The 26,457-nt window shown below is 40.6% G+C and overlaps 1 protein-coding gene across 1 annotated transcript in view; it reads left to right on the top strand.

Moving 5' to 3' along the window:
* FAT3 (FAT atypical cadherin 3) overlaps positions 1-26,457 on the top strand; it is a 425,194-nt gene that overhangs the window by 310,138 nt on the left and 88,599 nt on the right. Inside the window, exons 6-10 of the mRNA XM_065678787.1 lie at positions 1,440-1,650; positions 2,070-2,138; positions 11,273-11,412; positions 20,933-21,208; positions 24,318-24,528. Coding sequence (XP_065534859.1) covers positions 1,440-1,650; positions 2,070-2,138; positions 11,273-11,412; positions 20,933-21,208; positions 24,318-24,528 — 907 coding nt within the window. The remainder of the gene's footprint in view (positions 1-1,439; positions 1,651-2,069; positions 2,139-11,272; positions 11,413-20,932; positions 21,209-24,317; positions 24,529-26,457) is intronic.

The raw sequence follows: 26,457 nt of genomic DNA, 5'->3' as shown, positions 1-26,457 counted from the left end.
CTCTGCACATTAAAGAGTATGACAGCAATTTCAATTAAAAGGAATCTCAGTCAAAATACTTCTGCCAGAACTCAATTCAAACCACACAGACGAGGTCAAAGAAAGAAAGAATACAAGATGGTTGGTGTTGATGTAATGCAATAAAAGACCTGAATGTGCAGTCTTCACCTACAGCAATAAGCAAACAAGTTGTAGTTGAGGCACTGCCTACCTTGAACAGAGCAGGATGGCAACTGTTAGCACCAAACCTACAAAGCACATTTCTAGAGAAAGAAATGCCAGGAAAATATTTCCCATTTTTAACAGACATAGTAACAGCATATTTACACCAGTGGTCTTATGTAGCCAGAAACATTTCTTTTAAAAGAAAAACCCTTTGACATTGATGTTATTCGCCAAAGCACTGATATTGTAACCTATATTCTCCTTTTCCTTAAGCCTGTTTATTGCTGCTCATGTTGTCTTTGCTGTGTTAAAACCATGAAGCATACCAAACCTGAAGTCAGTCCATCCCTCTAAAGGACATTATAATAAAAAGAATTAGCACCAAGCAGGGCAGCTCTTAATGAACACAACGGAGAGGAGAAAGCAAGGAAAATAAATATGGCAAAGAATTAAATCATATTTGTTTTGGAGAATAGGGGAAATGATGTGAAACTGATTTAACTCAATTAATGATCCTGAAGAAGGCAATGTGAGGAATACCAGTCTTATCTGCAAACAGATGCCATTTAAAAGCAATCAAATATTGTCCGGCTGAGCATGTTTTGCAAGTACATGGCATCCCACAGGGTCATTATAAAGCTCCCAGCTTTGCTGCAAGAGGGAACTGGGCGGAGGATGAAATCAGAAGAGGAAGCTGGTTCTGGAGAGGAGGATCTTTGTGGAGTGTTCTTGAACTGCCTCCAGGAGGCCTTATACCATCATGGTTTAAACTTAAATAGGGCAAATTCAGGTTAGATATAAAAAAGAAGTTCTTTACTGTGAGGGAGGGTGAGATGCTGGAACAGGCTGCCCAAAGAAGTGGTAAATGCTCCATCTCTGGCAGTGTTCAAGGCCAGGTTGGACAGGGTCTTCTTGAGTGACATGGTCATAGGTTCATAGAATCACAGAGAGGTTTGGGTTGGAAAGGACCTTAAGATCATCTAGTTCCAACTTTCCTGCCATGGGCAGAGACACCTCCCGCTAGATAGGCTAGTGGGAGGCATCCTGGCCTAAAACAAAGCATTTCAGTTTAAAATCAGTCTTTTCAGTGAAAAGTCAAAGTGTAATGGAAAAAAAGAGAGAACTGTGAAATAAGTGCTTATCTTTTTCCATGGATTTTACATACAGCATTTCAAAGGCCATCTTCCAAGATGTCATGTTCGTGCAATAGAATTAGGTCTGAACTGTCCAACTGGGATGCTCACTTGGAGTCCTCTTTTCTTTGTACCTGCCAGATAAAAGCAGTGGACAATGGCCGGCCCCAGAAATCCTCAACTGCACGCCTCCATATTGAATGGATAAAAAAGCCTGCACCCTCGCCTGTGCCTCTGACTTTTGATGAACCCTTCTACAACTTCACCGTCATGGAAAGTGATAAAGTGACAGAAATTGTTGGGGTGGTCTCTGTACAACCATCTAACATTCCTCTCTGGTTTGATATTGTTGGTAAGTTGAGAGCCAGTGGGGTGAGGAAGCAAAGCGTATGGATGTATGGTTTTGAGAGCAAGAAAACTAACCATGAACTGTGCCCCCCGCCCCAAATTAAACCCACTTTCGTAATGCTGAGATGAAAATGCCGTTTTAATATAGCGATAACAATAATAATAATACTCCTGCTTTTGTTATGATTCCTTAGCTAAGCTGAAAAAAGAGCGCTGTATGGCTGAATTGTTTTTTTTTCATACTATGTTATTTACTGCAATCTTAATGTTGTCTGTCATTTAAATTCTATTGTCATACTTTGCTAATCTCATTTCTAAATGTATTTATGGTACTTAGACTTGCTGTCCCTCATTTCTCTCTTTCTTCACCTTTTTTTCTGCATTCTGTTCTTTTTTTTCTGCTTCCGACTGCCCTGCTTCAAGGTGGCAAGCATGCTCGAGAGATGTTCTATATTCTACAGACAGCTTGTGGGCAGAACTGTTCAACAGAAGGTACCCTTAGTGCAAACACATTTGCTAAAATACAACTATCCAGGCTGCCTTTTATTTTTGCAAGTTCTTTGAGACAATTTATATTACATCTTTCATAAGTGCCTGTGACAGGATGCGATGCGACACATGGATGTGCTGCGTTTCTTTCTATGACAGCTTTTACCGTATTTGTGTCCAATTATTATCATTTTATTCACGGATTTTCCACAGTTTATCACAAATAATTAATTCAAACTTTTCACAGTCCAGTGCCATCCATTTAACTGTGAAACAGAATGGGATGCATCAACATATGGGTTACAAATGGAGCCACCAAAAGTTTGTCTTGAATGCAAGCTGAAAAAGAGAAATGTGTTTTGATGTGAGATCTCAACCACAAAATTGCCTTACGTAAAATTGCTTATAAAAATAGAGAGTGGGAAATATCCTTAGCAAAGAGGAGGAGAAGCCTTAGAAGTCTTAAAATCACAGGGAACTGCCAGTAGGGATGTAGCTACTAAAAAGACAGGGAGCTGAGGGTCTGACGTGGTTTGCAGTGGAGAAACAGTCAATGTTCATAAGAATCTATTTCCCTCTTCTGCTTCTGATACAGTTATGTCATTAAAATAACTCATTTAACATCTCCAAAATGAGACTTTCCCCAGCAGCACAATAACCCTGCAAAGTTATTGTACTACTTAATACTTGAAAATACTTCTACATAATGCTTGTATACCTCTGGATGTAAAACAGTGTCTGCACAAAGTGGTGTTATTTAAATGAAGGGTTATAAAGCAAATACTGTATGAAAGATTATAGAGAAACAAAAAGCCTTTGCCACAGACTTAGTGGAAAGGGTGCATCAGCAGTCTTTATTTACCAGGACTGAGCTTGGCTGTCATTTCAGCATAGCTATTTGTGGGTGGGTTTAGCCAACAGGAAGGGCAAGGACCACAAGAGAAAGGGTCTGTCAGAGTCATTCTCATCTACCTTTTATTGCTAGTTTGTGCAGATGGCAGACAGAAACAGCAACACTTCCTCTTTGAATGTGTAGCACGGCTTCCAATATGCCAACTGCATTAAAATTAAACCCAAAGCTATTATCATGTTCTAGGGCTCCTGCTAGCCCCTGGGGAAGGACAGCATATGTTTCCTACAGTTTTCCTCCCAGTCCCTTGTTTTTTTAAGTATGCTACATGCAATTTATTAGCTAATGTTTACGTTCCCTTTGTCTTCCTCACTATGACCCTAACTTTCCTCCCAGGAGAAATCCACCTTTATTGATGTTTTTGACACTTTTTTCCCATTTGAACTTTTTGCTGGACTCCTCTGTCTTTTGCAGCTTTTTGGTCCTTTCCTTGATGAATTCACCAACTCTCATTAAAATGCTGCCTGGTTAAGCACAAAGAGAAGCTCCCACTCTTCTGCTGCATTCTTTTACATTATTAGAGTCGCTTCCAATCAAGCAACCCCTTATAATAATATTTCCTTTTCACCTACCAAACTGAGATGATACTTTAATTTGTCATTTATTGTAACCTTTATGGGTAAAATAGTTCAAATTATTTAGAAGAGCTTTGCTATTTAAATAACTCTAGTGTTTTTGCTATAGGCTGTAGCTCCTGCTGCTGCAAGATGCTGCATCACTGCAGGGGGTCGTAGAGGCAGAGCTTCCCTAGACTTAATGAGAAATCCATGACCCTGACCATCCAATTCAGTGCTGTTACCATATGAATCTTGTCATTAAATATTAGTGCTGTTATAAATAATAGCACTAACAACAGCACCTGTTTCAGCAATAGGAATAACCAACAATCCAGGGCATGCAGAAGATCCTGTTGTTCCAGACACTGCATACAAGGTGCACCCCGAGAAGTATATTGACACAACACTGTATATTTAGATTATCTTTGCTGCCGTTAGTCAATGTCAATATGAATAAACACTTTTTCTCCTTGTTCCTCAATATCGTCACTGGAAAAAGATGCTGATACTGTCCTTCTGGGCAACATTGAGGTCTAATGCTGAAGAGCCCAGTGAGAGACATGGCTTATTAGTAGAAGTTAGTTGCCATGTATGGAAGGCTGTATGGAGCTGCTGATGCAAGAGATGGTTTGTGTGCTGCTGTAAAACCTAGGACTGATCCTGCTCCATCTGGTATTTTGTGATTTTGGACCTGCATGCACAGTTCTCAGTATGTCAACAAAAGCCCTGAAGGCTTATGTAGAGTCATGGTTTAATATAGAGTTTGCAGCTTGACCTTTATGTTTATGACCTTTTCAACCTAAATGGGCATTGGAATTCCAGAGGACCCCTGTTTTAATGCATAATGTGCACTTTCTCCCAGCTAAAAAAATAAGGACTGAGGGAGCATGTAGTTTGGCTATGTAGTATTCTGTTCACCTAACTTCAGCGTCAAATTTGCACGTAAATTATATGCGCTTTAAATAACTGTAAGTTCTTCAGTTGTTGAGCACCGAGAGAGGAAGGTGCCTTGCAGGCACGAAGATCATCTTCCTTCCATGGGCTAGAGAGGAGCAGAATGCTTACCTGTTTGCTTAATTGGGAGTGGTTGAGATTTCAGTTGGTTTCCGTTTTCAGACTGCATTCAGCGCGATTCTAAGTTCATGCAGATCCCACAATGTGAAAGACATGAACGTAGGCGGTTTCAGTTGTGTTAAATTTATTCAGTCATTTATGGGTAACTAATTTTCAAAGGTAAATCCGAAACAAGTCAGAGATCTTTATTGCTCCCAGATAAATTGAGCCCTCACTGTCTCTTTTCTTTGTTAGTGGTGGGAATGTTGTGATGAGTACTTTGACACTGGAGCTAAGCTGCATGGTGCTAGTTTTTGCTTAAGTAGCATGTTGCACAACATCTCTCTTATTCTCCAAACAGGCCTCCCTCTATCTTTCCTTCTTCCCCCAGCCTATGCCTTTATAATAGCAGCCAAACCTTAAAAGCATATCAGAACATTTTATCAAGGGTGTTTAAATGGCAATACTTTTACTATCTATTAATTTTAATTAATTGTCCATTGAATTCACAGTGCTACAAATATTCATTAATGTCAAAAACATGTAGCTTTCTGCCCTCCTTTGAATTACATTCTCTGAGAACTAAAATACCTTTCTGATTTTTTCTGCTTTTTATGCCCTTACTTTCAGCTTCTTAGCAGCAAACCCAAAGCTTTGACTCCCTTACAACAGTTTTATCTGAAAATTCAGTCTGTATTATTACTTCTTTATAGCATGATGTAGTAAATAAATGAATAAATATTTGCATGTCGTATTACTAATGTTTACTATGTTATGATTAACAAAAGTCTGTAGCTGAATTTGTATTTCTTGAGGCAGACACTAAGTTTATTTCATCTTTTTTGAAAACAGAAAACCTGGAAATTTTGGCTTTGCTTCTTTTTCTGAAAATCCTGAAAACTCATCTTGGAGTTTTAGGGTGAATTTCTTTTCTGCATTTCCTCTGATTCTCTGCTGTCAGCAATGTGAGACTTGTAGCAATTGGCCCCATTTATCATCCCTGTCCTTGGTGTTGTTAGTTTACTTTGGGACAAGACAAGTAAGAATCTTCTCTGCTGTGAGAAAATGTGTTTTAGAGGACTGTTCTCTAAATTGGATCATCTCATGTATTTCTCTGCTTCTCTACTCATTCATCATGGCATGGTAGGCCAAATGAGACTTGTGAGAGGATCTCAGTCTATCTTGGCTTTATTAAGTTTGAACAGCTCTTTGCTGTCTACCACTGGAGGAAGACAAGTCTTTCCGGGTTTTAGCTGTATTTGATTTGGGAATGTCTTCCAGAGTTCAGTGTTATCCATCTTTGCATCTAAGACTGAACAAGTCTCATTCTCCAGTCATCAGATATTTCTGAGATGCGTATCCAATCCCACTTTATTGTTCCAGTAGAAAAGAGGAGGAAAGGCCCTCTCATGGGGCTCGTTTGCTTATAAGTCCTCCAGGTTTCCTGATACATTTTCTTCTCAGAGGAGAATATCTGTTCTCACAGCAGCATAATCCAATCTTAAACTGCGTCAGCAGCTAATAGGGAACATAGAGAGGCTCAGCAACTTCCCAGAAAGGATCCCCATCTCTGAAAAACACAAAAAAATCGTTGCTTGCAGCAAATGCAGAAGTCAAAAATGTAAGCAGAAGATGTTTGGGGGAAAAAAAGCACAACCAAAAAAAATCCCACAGCCAAACCAAACCAAACCAACAAAAAACCTAACAACAAATAAACAGAAAACCCCAAAACCAAACTGAAATTGAAAAGGGACAGAGATGCAGAACCCACATTCTGCAAGACCTTCATTATATCTTGCCTTAGGCAAATTCTCCAGCTGACATGTAGAAACCCCTTCTAACAGTTCAGGAAGTTTTCCTTGGCCTGTCCGTTAAGCCAAACGAGTGTTAAGCTTTACATCAGGAGATCCTCTCCTGTTAAGGATGCTGGGGAAGGACTCTTCATTAGGGACTGTAGTGGTAGGACAAGGGGTAACGGGTTCAAATTTAAACAGGGGAAGTTTAGATTAGATATAAAGAAGAAGTTCTTTACTGTAAGGGTGGTGAGGCACTGGAACAGGCTGCCCAAGGAAGTGGTGAATGCTCCATCCCTGGCGGTGTTCAAGGCTGGGTTGGACAGATCCTTGGGCAACCTGCTCTAGTGTGAGGTGTCCCTGCCCATGGCAGGGGGGTTGGAACTGGATGATCTTAAGGCCCTTTCCAACCTAAACTATTCTGTGATTCTATGATTCCAAGGTTCAGTGCCTTCTTTTTTTTTTAATATCTTTTTTATTAACAGAATTTTTTTTTCTTTTTTTTTCAAAGCATTCAGGACTTTTGTCTCAAGAAAAAAGTATGTTCATAGACTATAAAGCTATGAAACAAGTTAAGAATGAATGTAGCACTTGCAATTCAGCCAGAAAATTTAACCAATGCTACTTAATACTAAGAACACAACCTATGGTCCGTTGGCTCAGAGGTGCCTTGGTTCACTTTCCTGAGATCTCCCTCTTGATCATACTATGACATATGTTAAATTGAAAATCAGGGCTGTGCTAGAAATGTCTTGCAAAGCTATAGTGAGGGCCAACTAATGAGATCTTTTGTATCAGGGGCTGTTTCTACAGCCATCCTGTTTGATAACCCCTGGAATTGGCTAAAGTTACATTGAAAAATGCAACTTGAAAAAGTTGCAAACTACAACATGCTTTCAGATAACATAAAAAGAAATCCTATTGTAGAAATATAATGTTTCCAGGGCTTAGGCAGGAGTATTAAGATCAATCTCAAGAAAGTAGGGGTGGAAATAATCTCATTCAACTTCAGGTGTCCAAAGTGTAGACATAACTGTCTGTGCTGTGTGTCTTTGGGAATATTAACAGTCAATTTGAGAGAAAAATTGAATGAGTTTATGCATTTATATCATCCCAACATCATAATATAAACATGGCATTGCAAGCAGACCTTTACTCTTCATGAGATCCCACTCTAAGTGCTTCAGTTTAATCAGAGTAATTTAAAGGAAGCATTTAATCTGTATTGAAGATGTATCAGCATTACATTTTAGCCTGCAATAGTATTACAAGCAACAGTTAATCCACATCTCTCTGAGGTCATTCATGGTAAAATGCTTTATCAAGGCAACCCATCTGGCCAACCTGCCAATTCAATCATCTTGCCTTCTTTGTTGTTGATTTTCCCAAAGTGCCTGAGGAACTCACAGTGTATTAGGTTCATTTGAAGTATTTCTTTCCTAATGCAATTGCAAGGACATTAGCACAGACAGCTTCTACATATCTTGTATCTGAAAGCAGGTTTTAGCAGACAGTAAAAAGGAAAGTGTGTGCCATATGTTGGAAACTGGAATAAGTAATAAGGATTCACATTAATAAAACTGAGCAGCTGAACAAAATTTCGTCATCCTTAGCCCCTTTTCATCCTAAGATTGTGATCAAAGAGAATGTTAAATGGCCATAGTAACATTGATAGAACTGATAGTGTGGAAGCTTACAGCACTGCAGATGAGCTCGCTTCACAAGGAGTTCCCAGAGTAGTTCAGCTGTAGGAGTTTTTAAGAGAAGAATCCTGTTTGTTTTCACACAAGAATGTTCTCTCTCCCCCTGTGCCCCTCCAACACCCACCTTTCAAAGATAAAAGGTGCTTGGGTGCTTCTCTGGGTGCTTGATAGTAGGCCTTGCATAGACGTAACGTGTTTATAAGACTCTTAGAGTTTATACCTAATCCATTAATTATTCTTCAGTGCTTAAGTGCATCTTCAGAAGCGTTCGTCGTATGAGGACCTGTTTTGAGCGTATATGAAGGCTGAGGAGCAGTACAAAGTATTTCCAAACTGCTTATAGTTCTCCAGATGAGAGGCAGAACCCAGTATCTCAGGCAGTATTCCCAGACATTCAGCTGTCTAAATGGTCCTTCATCTGTACATGGTCTGTTGAAATGTACCAGACTGAATCAGGAATAAATCAGGATTTCACTCCAAAAAGATTATAATCACAAATCTCACAGCAAGATGTTCTCTGATCCACCTCTTTCTCAGTGTCTGATCCAGTTTCTGCCTTGTTTAATAGAAAATTAATGTAAAATAAAGTGTGTCGCCTGGTTAGTTACAGGTGTAGGCTAGATTGGGATGTCTAGTAACCAAGATTTATTTGTTTGTCACTAGACCATTTTGGAAGATGTGAATAACATATAAAAAATCTCATATGGCACATTCAGTTCTTATTTTAGAGGAAGAACATATCTCACTTAATGAAAAAGGCTTGAAGAACTCAGCATATTTGCAATACACACATAGTACCCTGCAAACCCAGTCTAAGAGGAAGGGCAATTAAAACATTTATTGCCAATCCTTCCATGCAACTTCTTGGAAGTTTTAAGGGCAGGGTTTCTTTGGAAGTGTATGCCAGTTGATAGCATGTAATTTTTGATTGCTCATTAAGATGGTTATTAAGCATCTTGAAGTACAGACTTTCATTTTCTTTTCATGGTTATCAGTATGCAACGTACTTTTTCAAGTGCCAGCTGTCCCAAGGCTAAGCTTCATTCCAGAAGAGAACTTTCTTGCAAGAATCTCCATCTCTTTTCTTCAAAGGAAGCTCTTTCTCAGAGTTGGTTTTCATGGTATGAGTTTTCTCAAGTAAATCAATTTAAAACATTAATTTGGAGATGGCATCTTTTTCTTCCAGCCTTTTAAATAAATGAATTACTGAAGATATGATCAAATTCTAAATACCTTACTATTACTTAAATGTCAAGGACAGTTACACTTTTATTTTCCTAGTGTCAAATACCGTTAAATACATATATATATATATATATATATATCAGTTGAGAAAAATATGCAGTTTGGGCTTACAGAATGAGGTTAGGGAATAATCAGTGCTTCTATCCACTATAACTCACAGCAGATCCAGTGTCTTCCTGGAAAACCACAGCTGCATCTATTAGGCTTACAGCTGTATATATATTCAGCACAGGGAAATCTGATGGCATATCAGAAGCAACCTTGGATCATTTCAGTGGGCAGAAGTTCACCAATTCTGATTTTCCTTGGTGTAGGTCACCTGTGCTCTCATTCCTTCTTTCTTCTCTCCCTGAATGGCCTCCAAGGCAGATATGAATAGAGTAGAGCTTCTTCTAGCTTACCCTTTCTTTGCAATAGCTTATTCAAGAGGTAGAGAGAAATGAGGGTTTCTTCACATCAAGAAATTCAGGGGCTGTGATTTCACTGTGATTCCTCCTAATCTTCATCTTCTTGGAATACCAAAAGCTTTTTCCTCTAACTAAATGCATGGCTGTTTCTGAGAATAATGCCTATTGTTGGTCAGTAAACCATGCAGATGCAATACGATGGCAGAGCAAGGAATACTATTTGCTTCTCTGTCCCCAGCCCAAAAAGGGGAGCCATTTTGTGATAATACACCACTCCTTCAAATATATATATATATATTATATTACACATGAGCTAAATCAAAGAAATGGATGTTTTTCTACCCGTGGATCTAATCTCAAGAGGTCTTGAGAGCAGCTCTTCCACCAGTTTTATAACCAGTGGAGTTTGAAAGCCTTTTTCCACTTTGTAGGACTGTTGTAGCTAGAACCCAGTTCTAGCTAGAGACCGTAGCTAGTGCCATTGCATTGCTGTGTGATGAATATATCTGAAGTTTGTTTGTCAGCAGTGTTGTGTTCCACCTCTCCCTGTCGCCAGCCTCCAAAAATTGCAAACTCAATTCAGAATAAGTTCCACTTTATAGATGAGTGAGTAAGAAGCAGCTTAGCCGCAGGGAGTGTGTGCTTTACTTTTGAACATAAGAAGCGGTTGTAATTTATAAACTATAGCTGTAGCTGAGAAATCCGATAACCCTTTAATCTCAAATTATTTATGGCTTTCTTTTACTAGATTTTTTTTTTCTTTTTCTTTCACCTGAGACTGAGGAGGGTTTTCCCACTGCTGCATCATTCAGCATGTGATAGGATAAGGGGATATTAGTTTCAGAACAGTGCTTTATGAGGGGTTTTTTAATGGCATTTAGGATGTGTATCCTGTCAGATCTATTTGAATAATTCCTAAAAGACTAGTAGAATTTGACCTTTGCCGCCAGTAATTATCATTGTCCTTGAAATTAACATGACAAATCTCTATTTGCAATTTCTTTTTAATTGATTATAATTGTGGTTTTTAAAGATTCACTTGATGGTATTTGTACCCACAAGCATCCGTGAAAATTTCCTGAAAAGAAAATTTGCAGAATTAAATCCTCTTAAAATGATTTTTGTACAAGATAATTGTGCTTGTTCATTATCCAAACTACAAGGGCACACATCTTATAGGCTTATAGCCATTTGATTCTTATTATAGGCTCAGTTATGGTTCACTTAAATATACTGCTAGACTTTTTTTTCCTTGCAGTGCATTTTAATGATATCTGCTTTCCAATATACAAACTGTGCTTTGAAATATAAATGAGTTATGAACAAAGAAGTATCACTAGATGTACTGTGTATGCTGAGGCAAGCCGTTAAGATGGATGCCAAGAAAGAGATATACCCACTTCTAGGAAATTTTCAATGGACATTTTCCAGAGATGGCTAATTTAATTGTATTTTTGTGCAACAATTAGGAGGGAATTACGATAGTTCTTTCGACGCGGAGAAGGGAGTGGGCACTATTGTCATTGCAAAGCCCTTGGATGCAGAGCAGAGGTCAATATATAATATGACTGTGGAAGTCACCGATGGAACAAACATTGCCACGACTCAGGTAGAATATCACATTCCTTTCTTGGCAAGTTTTCATTTGTTAATGGAACCTATATTCTATAAAAAGTCATAATTTTGCCATTCAAATAAAACTTCATCCTTTGAGACCACTGTTAACTAATGGAAGGGATATTTTTCAAAGCCTTTCCATCTGGTTGTGAAGAATTGATGTCGAAGGTTTCAAAGTGTTATTTCTCCTTTTGTCCTCTTTGTGCTCACGTGAAAGTGATTTGCCTTTCTCCAGCTGGAGGAGTCCCTATCACAGACTGTAAAGCTTTGATTTTGACAATTGTACCACCCCATAATGGTTCAAAATACAATAGTGCTTCTGTGGGGTTGGGGAATATTGCTATTGATTGTATTAAATGGAGTTTATACCTCTTATCCTCCCAAGACCCAAATGTGGGACACAGGATCAATTGTCCAGAGAAGAAATTGTTCTGAGGCAAAACTTAAAATTCAGAGGATCTCTCCTTTTAGTATCACTGCTTGCAATTACATTGTCTTCAGGGGAACAGCCCCTGTGAACCCTATAAAATTAGGCTTGCTTATCAGCCTCAGTGCCTTTGAGCAATTAAAAAGTCAGGTCAGATAAATGTGAAGAGCTGGGTTAATGCTGGCTCTGACACATCATTGTCAGAGAGACCGTGATGTGGAGCCTGGCTATCAGTTCAGTGGGAACCAGTCTGGTCCTGATTCAAGGGACCGGGACTGTGTGGTCCAGGTGGCCCAAGGGAGACTCCCAAGAGCAAAATCCTTCAATGCGAGGTGGAGTTGGAGGGGTATGGATTAGCTAGGGCCTGGAATCCTACATCTGAATTAGTGCCCAAGTGTAAAGTGTGCCTATAGCCTAGATGATAATTGACACATAGGGAAAAACATATACTGGTAGAGGACACCTGTGTGCAGCCTCAAATCCCTGATTAAATGTGGTTTATAGAGGAAATGAGAAAAATATAGATCTGTGATGTTATTTGCTTCTTTATAATACAGAAGGAAAGCCTGAACATTTTTTATGCTTGCATACATCCATGCACATGCAGATGCTTCCATTTTACTTTTCTTTTTTGCTCAAATGGCTCAGGTGTAAATCTGTACTCAGTGAGTCACAACAGCAGCTTTCCTACAAGACTGTTAAGTCATTGAATGCTTTCTCAGTCTGAATTCCTTTATCCCTAATTCCTGAATTCCCTGAATATCCCTATCTGTTAATTTCTCTTGATAATCCATTCCTGATAAGAAAACATCCGTTAATAGTAAATTAGGAGGTGGGAAATATGCTATTTTCCCTGTTAGTTTCAGTAATTAATTGCATCTCTACTAAAAGCATCCCTTATTTTTAACTTGATTATATCTGCCTATATTGCCTGTTATGATTTTCTCTACTCAATTAAATAGCTCTTTAAAAAACAGTATTTGCTGTCCAGGAAGGCACTTACTCAGAATAGTCAAATCACCTCCCTGTCTTCTGGAAGCCAAGCGAAGGAGAATGATTGACCTCTTTACGTTCCCTTTCCATAAGGCATTTTCTTCAGCCCTTGCGTAGTTCTTTTGTTTTGCTTTGGTTTTTAATCTCGGTGGTACTCTTAGTCCACATTTCAGAAAAGTGGTGTTGAACCCCTACCACATTTTTCTTTATTGCAAACATTTCAGCCAAACAAATATTAGAAAGCACAGAGTATTTCAAACATGACAGCTATAAGTAAATTTTCTTCTTGTGGATATTATGGTTATTGTTCTTGCTGCTTTTGATTTAATAAATTGACCCCCATGACAGTCTTCAAAGCCTATTTTGATGAAAACCCTACATTTTTAATTAAAACATATGGTAAAAACACATTTCAGGCTGTTTCATTCTAAAAGAAGCATAAGCATTCTCTGTAACTGTGATGTGACCTATTTAAAAATGTAAGATCGTAATTTAAGATTGCATTAGGTTCGCATTGATGGGTACAGACCCTCTTTCCTCCACCTCCTTCTTTCCTTGTGGATGCTGTTCAAGTTTTTAATTGTGGCCCAGACAACATCTGAGAATGTGTTTCTTTTTGGTCTTCCCAACGGAGATTTCAAAAGTGATCATTATCTCAAAGCTACCGAATTATGGCCTGCCTAATTATCTCTCCCTTTTACAGAACTTTCATACCGTATTTTGATGGTATTTGGAGTCTTTGGTTACCTTATTAATTTTTATTCCCTTTTAGAACAGTGATTAAAAAATCAAACCAATAGGTTAAGTAAAATATGCCATAGAGTCAAAAAAGCATGTACTGGTGGCTCTCAGTAGACTTGCTCTGAGTTTCGATCAAATGCATTGTAAGCATTGTATCTCATACACATAGTACCACCTGCATTTTTAACTATCACTGCAAGAAGATATGGTAGAAGAGGAAGTGAGTAGAAAGCAAATGTATAAATTCATCCCTGTGTATAACAATAAAATAAAGCCTCCCTCAAAGTGCAATGGTTTATTATGAAACAGCTGATCATCACCATGCCAAATGGAACAGTCTTGTTTTTTATTCCATCCCACCTGTTTCCCTTTATTCCTTCCTGGGCTTTTGTCTATTACACAGTTGGAGGTGGTAAAATACAGCATAAAAATGCCAAAGATTTTTTGCTTCGGTAACAGGATCCCTGGCACAGACTTGCAGAAGTTTTATCAGCAATGTTTCTGCATGCCTCAAACTCTGATAAACTGCTCACTTCTTTTGTGCCTTACTATGCACGTGGTTCAGTAGCCTACCGTGAGAGGAAGGAAATGGTTGTGATGTAAAAGTTGCATCTGTTGTATTAGTGGTGAAAAGAGCATCACAAATATTAAAAACAAATAAAACAACACAATTCCTTTGTAACTGAAAGCCTGTTTGGTTTGGGCATGAGCAGGAGTTCAAAAAGGAATCTGCAAAGTGAGAACCAAAGCACTAGGACTTGTTGAGATGCTGCCATTCACCATGCTGCCCGTCCCGTGGAGCCCCAGCTATGATGGGGAGGGATGGAGGGGGCAAAAGACAAAGAAATATTAACCCCTTTGATTTATGTATTTGGAGGGCGGGTATAAAGCTTCTAGGAAAGCTGCCTTCTGGCTCAGCCAGGGAGAGCTTTAGTTTTTTCTCTTAGCTTAACTTATGATTGCCTAAGGCCACGCGGTAATTTATTAAAGGCTGAAGGCATACGTTGACTCTAAATCCTTATGAAACACGATTCCCACAGCTGCTAGGCAAGCTGTTGGCCTTGGGGAGCAGACGGGGCTTCTGCATATAGAATCCTAGAATAGTTAGGGTTAGAACCCTGCTCCTCGCCACCACCACCACCTCCCTTCAGTCTGAGAAAGGGTCTTTTGCCCTTGTTTGAACATGAAAAGGACTCTCCCAGCAAGAAGTCAGTGTAAAGGCAGCTAAATACCTATCAATGACACAATTTTGACTAACTTTGACTGTGTATGAGGTTCTCTTGAATATGAGTCAGGTTTATCCCAGAGCCTCCTTTTCTTACTGAACAACTCAGATCCTTTACATGCGAGCACAACGTAGGAATAGGACTTATTTCTTTGTAGTGCATACTATGGAGTTTAGCAAAAATACCCACAGGAGTAGGGTACAGTGGGGGGCAATCATCTACATGATGATAATTTTTCACTTCCATTGGGAATGTTGTACTAGTGGATAATTAATTTTTTAAGAACAGACACCTAGAGTCATGGTATTATATGAAAAAGACAGTTTTTCTTCTTGTTTATTTCCTCTTTCTTTCTCATCATCCTAACTGCAATAAAAAGGTGCTTTAAAACATGAAGGCTGATGTTTCCAAGCCAGAAGGCAAAAGATGCCTCAGTTTCACATACTGCAAAATGATCTCATATTTCCTGGTAGGGTGAACACTCAGAGAGGAACACACAGTTCCCTCTGAGGTTTTGTTGATCAATACGTGTCACTTGTAGTACCTTCAGCTGGAGCCAACCAGGCTGGAAGAGCAGACTGGAGAAGTTACTGCTCATTGCTCCTTCTGTCTGTCTGTGGGCTTTCATTTATTCTTCTCCTCAGGACAGACCTTTAGCTGCGAGCTTCAGGATACCAAGCTTGGTCTCACCTTTTAAAGAACACCTTTTCCTTACGGGATTGTTTCTTAACAAAAAGGAGCAGATAGATCACCCCAGGTGGTTCTTTTAAACGAATGGTAAAAATCTTTTCTTAAAGGACCATAGCCAAAATGTAGAAAAGACATTAGAGCCTGCCAGAATAGGTTCTGGGCTGTGGATTATTCTAGGATGATTGAAACACATGGGATTCAAATTCAATTTTCAGGTTCGTTTAGTTGAACGTTTCCTACAAACTAGAACCAACCCAATCCTTGAATCTTTTTCTGTCCCATACAGCAATCTCAGCACTGCCTTGCCTGTGAAAAGGAGAATTTTCCCCCCATATTTACATAACACAAGGGGCGTGGTAAAGTATAAATAACAGGCCACTGAGGTTGATAGGGAAACCTTGCATTTTTATGGTAAGGTTGGGGTTTGGAAGCGATTAAAACCTGTCAGGAAGTAGCAAATAAAGCTGTGTGGTAATGCTATTGAAAGTGATATTAAATCAAAATAGGTTTGCAAAATCTGTACAAAAACATAACCCGAGTTTAAGCAATTCAGGCTCTTAATAGGTTGTACTACAACACTGTTCCCAGACCAAGCAATTAGCCAAGCAGATTCTTCCAGCTTCAAATGTCTCTAAAGCAGTTCCTGGCATTTATCCAGTTTTCACTCAAATAAGTTAGTGCCTAAACCAAAGGTATTTGTGATGGGCAACATTAAAAACAGCTTTGGAGAGACTTCCTGCATTAGGTTTTGTCCTGCTTTGATTTGATTGTCTTTCTCTAGGCCTTTCGCTTACAATTTTGAATGCAAAGTCTTTGCTAGTGCTCTGAGTGTTACTTTGCCTAATTTGTAAGCTTGAAGGCCCGTGAATCCTTTATTTAAAATTTCCTTTAACTGTGGGAAATAGGAAGTGAGCAGGGAGAAGCAAATCTTTTATAGCGAGGCACTTGTTCGGACTATAAATTAGGCTCTGCACAATGGGAGCAGAAGGAGGCAAGGCTGCCTTTCTGAAGCCTGCGACGCGCGGGAAAAGATACGAACTTTCAAGGATAACCAGGCAGAGACTGCTTTGCTGCGTGTTTGCTTTATGAGTGTGGAAAAAACACTTGCAGCTAATGTTTGTCTATAAAAAGTTGTTTAGTCAGTAACCTTGCACAGTCCTCAGCAAAGAGGAATCCCTGCTTAGCAGCAAACAAATAGTAAACATTCCCATTCATCACCTTCTGGAGATGTGTTGGAAAACTTTTAAAGCCTGTCTTTGATTTTACACAATGGGCATTGTCACAGCTTAACACCACAGACACCTACACAGTAATAAAGGATATTTATGCAACACAGCTCATTCCTGCCATACCTTCCCTTTGGAAATAAATGCGAAGGAAGTATTAAATTGCAAATACACTGTGAGTCTTTGAGTTGCTTCAATACAATAGCACTTCATTTTGGGTCAAAGACGTGCTACAGGCTGGCTAAAGCTTAAGGCTTCAAGAAGCAGAGTGCTGGCCCTTTTGAAGTCAGTGGGAAATTTGCCAGGAGTGCCAAGATTTTATGCTTAAGTTTGGCAGCCGTTAAATGAATTTGAGTAACTTTCCTCATATTAATGATCTGGTGGCATTTGGCTTACTCTATTTTACATATGTTTGTAGGATCAGGTTTTCTGTGAGCCTGGTGCTTGTGTCAGCGTGACATTTGTCTGTCATCAAAGGGAAAAGTTGCCCGCCTCTTTTTAAGTAGCACCTTACTAGAAGTCATCTGGAGCAGGAAATCTGCACAGGAAGGTGGCATTTTAAAGTGATCTAATAAAACAGGGGTGGCTTAAAGCTAAACATCTTCCCCAGCTTTGCCACTGTACTTCGCCTGTGGCTTTGGTAAGTGATTTAACCTTGCTGAAAGGGAGTGTTTTCCTGAGCAAAGGATGGGGATAATAACAGTCATTTACTCCTCAAAAATGTTGTAAGGCTTGAAGGACTAGTATGTATTTTAAATGGCATTCAAGTTCCATTTTATTTTACCTGATTTTGTTTCAAGTAGCTCCCAAGACAGTTAAATTTTTAAAAACACAGAAGAGTTCCATTTTCTCCTTTTCTATAGCTTCTGGGTTTAACTGAGATCCGTATAATCAGTATTCCCATATATAATCTAACTTTGTTTTCTTGCAAGGAAAATCCACCCCCCTCTATTAAAAGAGAGACCATAATGTTAAAATTACAGTTGACTCTCAGGAATTTTGATGGACAGATGACAAAAATCAGAAATACGCTTAACTGCTTTAATAGAAGAAATGGTGAATCAATAATGACCTCTTTATTCATTAGCATCTCTAACCCACCGCTTTCCATCTCCAGATGGAAGTGGCTGTTGAAATGCAGAGTATGTAATAAATAATGCGTATTTCAATGTGGATCACTTGACAAATCATTAAAATACTGTCATCTCTGGGGAGGATGCTTGCCACTTAAACAGGCACTTGAAGAGTTTTACAGTAGATATGAAGTGAAAGGAATTCAAAAAGGGGGGTAAAAAAGTTCTTCTTTTCTGGAAACTATCAAAGCAATTTTAAGTGCGTAGTTCCCTCTGAGTCTGACAACCAGTGCATGAGGACCTCCGTCCCTCCCATTTCCCAAGCACCAAGTCATCCATATCTATGAGTGTGTCTCAGGGCATTAGGTTATACCTTTTTCAGTGGGAGGAAATGCTACTTTGCAAATCCACACTATAATTTCCATAGCCTCATGGCTTACCCTTCCTTGGTCTCTGATGCTGATCCAGACCCACTTTACTTATTTTTTGCAGTCTAGTGGAGGCATAAATCATGGAGCTGTGGCTTGCACAGTCACTGTGCAAACTTTGCTGTGGATAAAGCTTTATGCCCTCCTCTGCTTTCCCAATTTGCCAGTGATCCCAGAACACATTAAATATAATGGGAAGTGAACCCCAGCACTGGGGTAATCACGCGCCACACGAACAGCATGTCACCACTGTAGAGGACCTTTAAGTCACACTGGTGTGCATCAGTATATTTTATGTTTTCTTACAGAATAGCTTGAGCCTGCACAAAGCAATGTTAAATTCACAGAGCAAGCCTGTCCTTCACACGTCAGCTTGTGTATTCAAGGTAGTTTGTGCTGTACTAGCAGAATCAACAGAATCAAGCATGCTCGGTATTTTCTAATCCATTTGACAAGTTTTTATTTCTATTAGACTATCTAAAGTGATACATGACAACGTTTTAGGCCACTAACGAAAAGTAAAATAAGTTGTGTTGTTGTCTGTGTTAACAAGCAGTAAAATAATCCAGCCATGTTACAATAGTACAAGGCAAGGACTGAGGGTATCAAAACTGGTAATCAGATTATCTGCAACTCATATTGCTTCAGTGTATCTTCCTTATACCAGCAAATGTGGTTCAGCACTGGCTCTGTGTCCCACTAGAGTAGAGTTGAAGTCTTTCATTTTTTCCTCAGGCTTTCTTTCATATATTACAACTCATTTCTTCACATAGTTTTCCATGGGTTTGGCACTTTTTTTCCCCTCAGTCAGATGAGAATCATGCCTTGATATATTGCATAGCAACAACAAAAATATAAAAAGCTATGTAACTATTCTTCATTATTACAGGTTCAGCAATGTATATTTCCTCCCAGTTTTATTGCTATCTGTCCAAGTTTGAAGCATAACTTAATATAGGCTTTGCCCTGCTTCACTGTGGCGTACCATAATCTGGTGAAAATTAAATCATATGGAATGCACAGTTGAAGTCCTCCACCATTTAACTTACAGAGCATTTTATTTCAGCTTTTAAACAGTTCCCAGGCTAGATCATTATAACTGCTGCTTAGAATTGCTCATGTTCCTTCTGGTAATGTGTTCTGCAAACACTTCCACATATCATGGAAATCTAATGTTTCATTTCTCTCCGAGGCCAACATCTGTTTGTGCAATATTACAGTAAAAGTATAACTGCATTTTTCTTCTTTTAAGGAAGTATGGGGGAACAAGGCTTGATTGCACAAAGTCATAAAATATTTGGTTAAAAAAGAACCAAGTACTTTATAGAAAAACAATGAAAATACCGTGGCAGATGGGTCAAGTCTCTTCAGCTGAGGGAAGAGTCCTGCGCATGGCCTTTCCAGTGTCATTCATTGGAATATTACTCATTTCAAAGTCTTTGAATAAAAAGATTGTTCCATTTCATTCACTATAAAATCATGTGTGTGCTTTCACAGGCATATTCTACAAAAGATACTTTTTGTTTCCAGTGCTGAAAAAGAGGCAACTCCTTGCATTACATATGATGTAGTTTGTCAAGGGATTTGCTGCCACACTGCCCAAAGTAATCCATAGCATACAAAGTCTAGAAGGCAAATTTTCTCTAAGGATTGACTCCTCCAGTGGTGAAAAACACAAAGCCTGAGCAGAGCCACACATGCGTAATATTGCATAGTCACATAAGTTTTGAAAGGCAAAGACTGGAAAACAGGGATTCTTCTTAGTTACCAGGGTCAGATGGTGGTGTATTGAAATTGGTGTAATAAGCAGTAACAACAGCATCCTTGCTGCCTTCCCCTCTCCAAGTTTCTTTAAGGATAAATACCGAGGTTTTAGAGAAGCAAATGACGCTGTTCATTCGTTCACATTTTTAGCAGAAGTTCTACTGTTAAATTGCAACAGAAAGGAGACTAATAGGTGTTCAAGGGGAAGGTGAATTAGTTGGCAATAAAAGCCATCACTGGCAAAGGAGGAGCAAGGATGAAACCATAAAAATAATCCTTCCCAGTCACCAGTGCCCTGGGATTACCTGTACTTGGTGGTATGTATTGATCTGTGTGGGGTGGGCTTACATGGTTGTGAGGGCATGTCTCCTGCTCTTGCCTCATCAAGTGTCAATGTTCATAACACAGCATTAACCTCAAGTCTCCCTTGCTAGCACAACTTGACATTCTGGTACGTCCAAACACAACATACTGGGCAGCAAGCAATCAGGATTTAGCCAAACCTTGATTGTATAAAAAGCAGATTTAAGTAACATTAAAAGGTTTCTTTTATGGCCTTATTAATAGTGAAGGGAAAAGGAAATCCCATAATAGCTCTAGAAGTCTGCTATACCACAGCAGTTTACAATGGATGAGAAAACCTTTCCTATAACATTCCTGTAGGAATGTTTTCCAATCTACAGATACTGAAAATATGGACTTCATCAGAGTCTGAGGAGGCCTTATAATTAGAAACATTTTGCCTCCAAAGTCATATCCTTCCTATTTATTTTGATCTGAACAGTAAGCACTTACTTAACAGTAAGAAATTATGTTTCTCAGTCTCACTATACAGCAGTATAACATCATCAGCCGTCTAAAGTAAATTACATTTCTCTAGGTACCTATTCAGTACTCTGACGAGCCTTTAATAACTTCAAATGTTTTTCTTTTATTAACTGTAGGTTCTTATAAAAGTGTTGGATAACAATGATAATGGCCCAGAATTCTCTCACCCAAGTTACGATGTCACCATTTCAGAGGACATCCTCCCTGATACTGAAATTCTGCAAATTGAAGCTATAGACAGAGATGAAAAGCATAAGTTGAGCTACACTATTCACAGCAGCATCGATACAGTCAGCATGAGAAAATTCAGAATTGATCCCAGCACTGGGGTACTCTATACTGCTGAGCGATTAGACCACGAAGCCCAAGATAAGCACATCCTTAACGTCATGGTAAGAATGCAATATTCACTTAGCACAGACACAACCACTGCTGCTTCAGATGCATACATGCTTTATGTCTTTGCACAAGCAAAGGGCTCTTAGTGCAGTAAGTACTCATTAATTTCATCTTGCCTGCCCTGCTGTGTATTTATTTTGCATTTTTAATTTGGGTTTTTTGGGAAACTTACTGTGACCTGGTTGTATGGAATATGATGTGATTTGGTGTCTCAAGGGAGAGCAAGCAGGAAATTATTTAATCTCTTGGCATCTGGTGCTCTCACTCAAGGTAATTTTCAGAGTTTCTCAAGTGAGGCTGGAAGTTATTTGAGAAGTTACTCACAGGGAGATGAGTGCTTTCTGGCCATAGAGAGTGGCACAGTGTTTCTGGAAAGAACCATTGTTCATAGTTTACTTTTATGGACTTATTTCAGTGCATAAACTCTTCATATACAAAAGAGCTTTCATCTACATCTACAAATGTTTGGGTATGCAGAAAAAAATAATTATCACTTTTGTGCTCAGTCTGGACAAATTACAGAACATAAATCTGTGTATTTTCAGGTGAAGATTGTGTATTATGGACTGGAGGGTGGTAAAAAAAAAACAGTCTGTGTTACATAAAACATTGTAATCCACTATTTAATCACTTTAAGACACCTGCAGAGGAGATAGTTTTTTAGCAATAGCTCATTATGTATTAGGTACAGGGCCATCTTTGGACAAGGACCCTAGAAATCAGAGAGCTGCTGTGAGATCCAGTGAGCAACAACTGAGTGGGGGTCTTGGCTTGCAGAGTAACAAGCTGCCAGTCCTTTGGCAAGCAGGCTAAGAAATAAATATAACTGAATCATAGAATAGATGACAGAGGTCATTTCCTGATGCTTGGATTTGCTCTCCACCTGATAAAGTAGGTATTTTTTTCTGTTGAGATCCAAACTTTTGGGGATCGTGTTGGCAAGATTATCAGTATAGTGGTGTTGAGATATTTTGTATGGGATTGAGGGGGCTGTGATGTTACCTCTGTTGGGAATATTCAACACTTCTTGAGGTAATTCCTACTCTGTTTACTATTGGTATCATCACCCTCAAAAAGGTATGTACATATGCAATGATGAAAATTAAAACAAGAGGCAATATAGGCCCACTGCTGAACGAAGTGGGTACCCTGGAGACAGAGGATATAAAGAAGGCAGAGGTGCTGAATGCCTTCTTTGCCTCTGTCTTTACTCCTGCAGACTCTCCCCGAGGGCCCCGGATTTCTATAGCCTCAGAAGGAGTCAGGACAAAGGAGGAGTTTGCTTTGGTAGATGAGGATTGGGTTAGGGATCAGCTATGCAAACTGGACATCTGTAAATCGATGGGTCCGGATGGAATGCACCCACGGGTGCTGAGGGAGCTGGCGGAGGTCATTGCTAGGCCACTTTCCATCATCTTTGGTAAGTCGTGGGAAACGGGCGAGGTGCCTGAGGATTGGCGGATGGCAAAGGTCACACCAATCTATAAGAAGGGCAAGAAGGAGGACCCGGGTAATTATAGACCGGTCAGCCTTACCTCCATCCCTGGAAAGATGATGGAACAACTTATTCTTGACTCCATCACTAGGCATATCAAGGATGAGGGGGTCATTAAGAACAGCCAACATGGTTTTATGAGGGGGAAGTCATGTATGACCAACCTTATAGCCTTCTATGAGGAAGTGACTAGGTGGAGGGATGATGGTAGAGCGGTAGATGTAGTTTTTCTTGATTTCAGTAAGGCATTTGATACTGTCTCCCACAGCATCCTCATAGATAAGCTAAGGAAGTGTGGGCTTGACGATCAAGTAGTGAGGTGGATCGAGAACTGGTTGAAAGGAAGAAGGCAGAGAGTTGTGGTCAATGGCGCAGAATCTAGCTGGAGGTCTGTGACTAGTGGAGTTCCTCAGGGGTCGGTGCTGGGACCGGTGCTGTTTAATATTTTCATCAGTGACCTGGATGAGGGAACTGAGTGCACCCTCAGCAAGTTTGCTGATGACACAAAACTGGGAGGAGTGGCTGACACACCAGAGGACTGTGCTGCCATTCAGCGAGACCTGGACAGGCTGGAGAGTTGGGCGGGGAGAAACTTGATGAAATTTAACAAGGGCAAGTGTAGAGTCTTGCATCTGGGGAAGAACAACCCCATGTACCAGTACAGGTTGGGGGTTGACCTGCTGGAAAGTAGTGAAGGGGAAAGGGACCTGGGGGTCCTGGTGGATAGGAGGATGACCATGAGCCAGCAATGTGCTCTTGTGGCCAAGAAGGCAAATGGCATCTTAGGGTGCATTAGAAAGGGAGTGGTTAGTAGGTCAAGAGAGGTTCTCCTCCCCCTCTACTCAGCCTTGGTGAGGCCGCATCTGGAATATTGCGTCCAGTTCTGGGCCCCTCTGTTCAAAAAGGACAGGGAATTGCTTGAAGGAGTCCAGCGCAGAGCCACAAAGATGATTAAGGGAGTGGAACATCTCCCTTATGAGGAGAGGCTGAGGGAGCTGGGTCTCTTTAGCTTGCAAAAGAGGAGACTGAGGGGTGACCTCATCAATGTTTACAAATATGTAAAGGGTAGGTGTCAGGATGATGGAGCTAGGCTTTTTTCAGTGATATCCAGTGATAGGACAAGGGGCAATGGGTGTAAACTGGAGCATAGGAAGTTCCACGTTAACATCAGGAAGAACTTCTTTACTGTAAGAGTGACAGAGCACTGGAACAGGTTGCCCAGGGGGGTTGTGGAGTCTCCTACACTGGAGATATTCAAGGCCCGCCTGGACAAGTTCCTGTGTGATGTACTGTAGGTTACCCTGCTCTTGCAGGGGGGTTGGACTAGATGATCTTTTTAGGTCCCTTCCAACCCTTGGGATTCTGTGATTCTGTGATTCTGTGATAAGTCTGTTGTCAGCTACAGCCACTGGAGTGACGCACAACTAATCACAGTGGATAGAACTGTTTGTAGCTCTTTGAAAGAAGGAACAATGAGCAAGGTTTATTTTTCTCTGCTATAAAGCAGGGAATGGCAAGGCAAGGGCATGACCATTTAGGATGTATTAAGAAATATTTATGAATTTTCACTAGATGGATTTCAAGTGTCTTATGCATTTGTTCTATAGGTCCGAGATCAAGAATTCCCTTATAGAAGAAACCTGGCCAGAGTCATCATAAATGTGGAAGACTCAAACGACCATAGTCCGTACTTCACCAGCCCATTGTATGAAGCCTCAGTGTTTGAATCAGCAGCAGTTGGATCAGCAGTCTTGCAGGTCACAGCTTTGGACAAAGACAAAGGAGAAAATGCCGAGCTTATCTACACGATTGAAGCAGGTTAGAACAGAAGCTGAAAATGAGACTGTGCAGCTGGGCAAAGGCGAAATCTTCCTGTTGGCTGTTTTTTTATTTTGAAGCTACTATACCCAAACCCCACCAGAACAGAATCTCATTCACATTCACTAGATGGCTGCAGAGCCCTTTACCACTAAGTCATTGCTTCTGAACCATCACAGATGACAGTTACTGAAAGCTACAGCAGTGACATCTCAGGTTGCTGGCTTCAGTCTAGTACACAATGGATCCTACATAATTAAAATGCCACCACAGCTGGTATGTCCTGGCATATTTGCCAATATTCAGATCAGAGGAACATAGAGATTAAGGCCAGGGCTATGCTAAAAACTTTGGTCAGAATAGCCGTAGCATTTTAATCATAGAGTCATGGAATAGTTAGGGTTGGAAAGGACCTCAAGATCATCTAGTTCCAACCCCCCTGCCATGGACAGGGACACCTCACACTAAACCATCCCACCCAAGGCTTCATCCAACCTGGCCTTGAGCACTGCCAGGGACGGAGCACTTACAACCACCCTGGGCAACCAATTCCAGTGCCTCACCACCCTAACAGGAAAGAATTTCCTCCTTATATCCAATCTAAACTTCCCCTGTTTAAGTTTTAACCCATTACCCCTTGTCCTGTCACTACAGTCCCTGATGAAGAGACCCTCCCCAGCATCCCTATAGGCCCCCTTCAGGTACTGGAAGGCTGCTATGAGGTCTCCACGCAGCCTCCTCTTCTCCAGGCTGAACAGCCCCAACTTTCTCAGCCTGTCTTCATACGGGAGGTGCTCCAGTCCCCTGATCATCCTCGTGGCCTCCACTGGACTTGTTCCAGCAGTTCCATGTCCTTTTTATGTTGAGGACACCAGAACTGCACACAATACTCCAGGTGAGGTCTCCCAAGAGCAGAGTAGAAGGGCAGGATCACTTCCTTCGACCTGCTGGTCCTGCTCCTTTTGATTCAGCCCGAGATATGGTTGGCTTTCTGGGCTGCGAGCGCACACTGAAGCCAACCCATGTTCATTTTCTCATCGACCAGCACCCCCAAGTCCTTCTCTGCAGGGCCGCTCTGAATCTCTTCTTTGCCCAATCTGTAGCCGTGCCTGGGATTGCTCCGACCCAGATGTAGGACTTTGCATTTGTCATGGTTGAACTTCATAAGGTTGGCATCAGCCCACCTCACAAGCGTGTCGAGGTCCCTCTGGATGGCATCCCTTCCCTCCAGCGTATCAACCGGACCACACAGCTTGGTGTCATTGGCAAACTTGCTGAGGGCGCACTCAATCCCACTGTCAATGTCAGCGACGAAGATTAAACAAGACCGGTCCCAACACCGATCCCTGAGGGACACCACTCGTTACCAGTCTCCAGCCGGACATTGAGCCATTGACCACAACTCTTTGTGTGCGGCCATCCAGCCAGTTCTTTATCCACCAAGTGTTCCATCCATCAAATTGTCGTCTCTCCAATTTAGAGAGAAGGATGTGGTGTGGGACCGTGTCAAATGCTTTACACAAGTCCAGGTAGATGACATCAACTGCTTTACCCCTGTCCATCAGTTCTGTAGCCCCATCATAGAAGGCCACCAAATTGGTCAGGCAGGATTTCCCCTTAGTGAAGCCATGCTGGCTGTCACCAAGCACCTTGTTGTTTTTCATGTGCCTTAGCATGCTGTCGAGGAGAATGTGCTCCAAGATTTTGCCAGGCACAGAGGTGAGACTGACTGGTCTGTAATTCCCTGGGTCTTCCATTTTCCCCTTCTTGAAAATGGGGGTTATATTTCCCTTTTTCCAGTCGTCGGGAACTTCACCTGACTGCCATGATTTTTCAAATACGATGGCCAGTGGCTTAGCAACTTCATTCGCCAGCTCCTTCAGGACCCGCGGATGGATTCCATCGGGTCCCACGGACTTGTGTGCGTTC

Source organism: Lathamus discolor, chromosome 4 (genome assembly GCF_037157495.1).
Source record: "Lathamus discolor isolate bLatDis1 chromosome 4, bLatDis1.hap1, whole genome shotgun sequence".
Classification (NCBI taxonomy): Eukaryota; Metazoa; Chordata; class Aves; order Psittaciformes; family Psittacidae; genus Lathamus; species Lathamus discolor.
The sequence above is the reverse complement of the archived record's forward strand: the minus strand, read 5'-3'. Positions and strand labels throughout refer to the sequence as shown.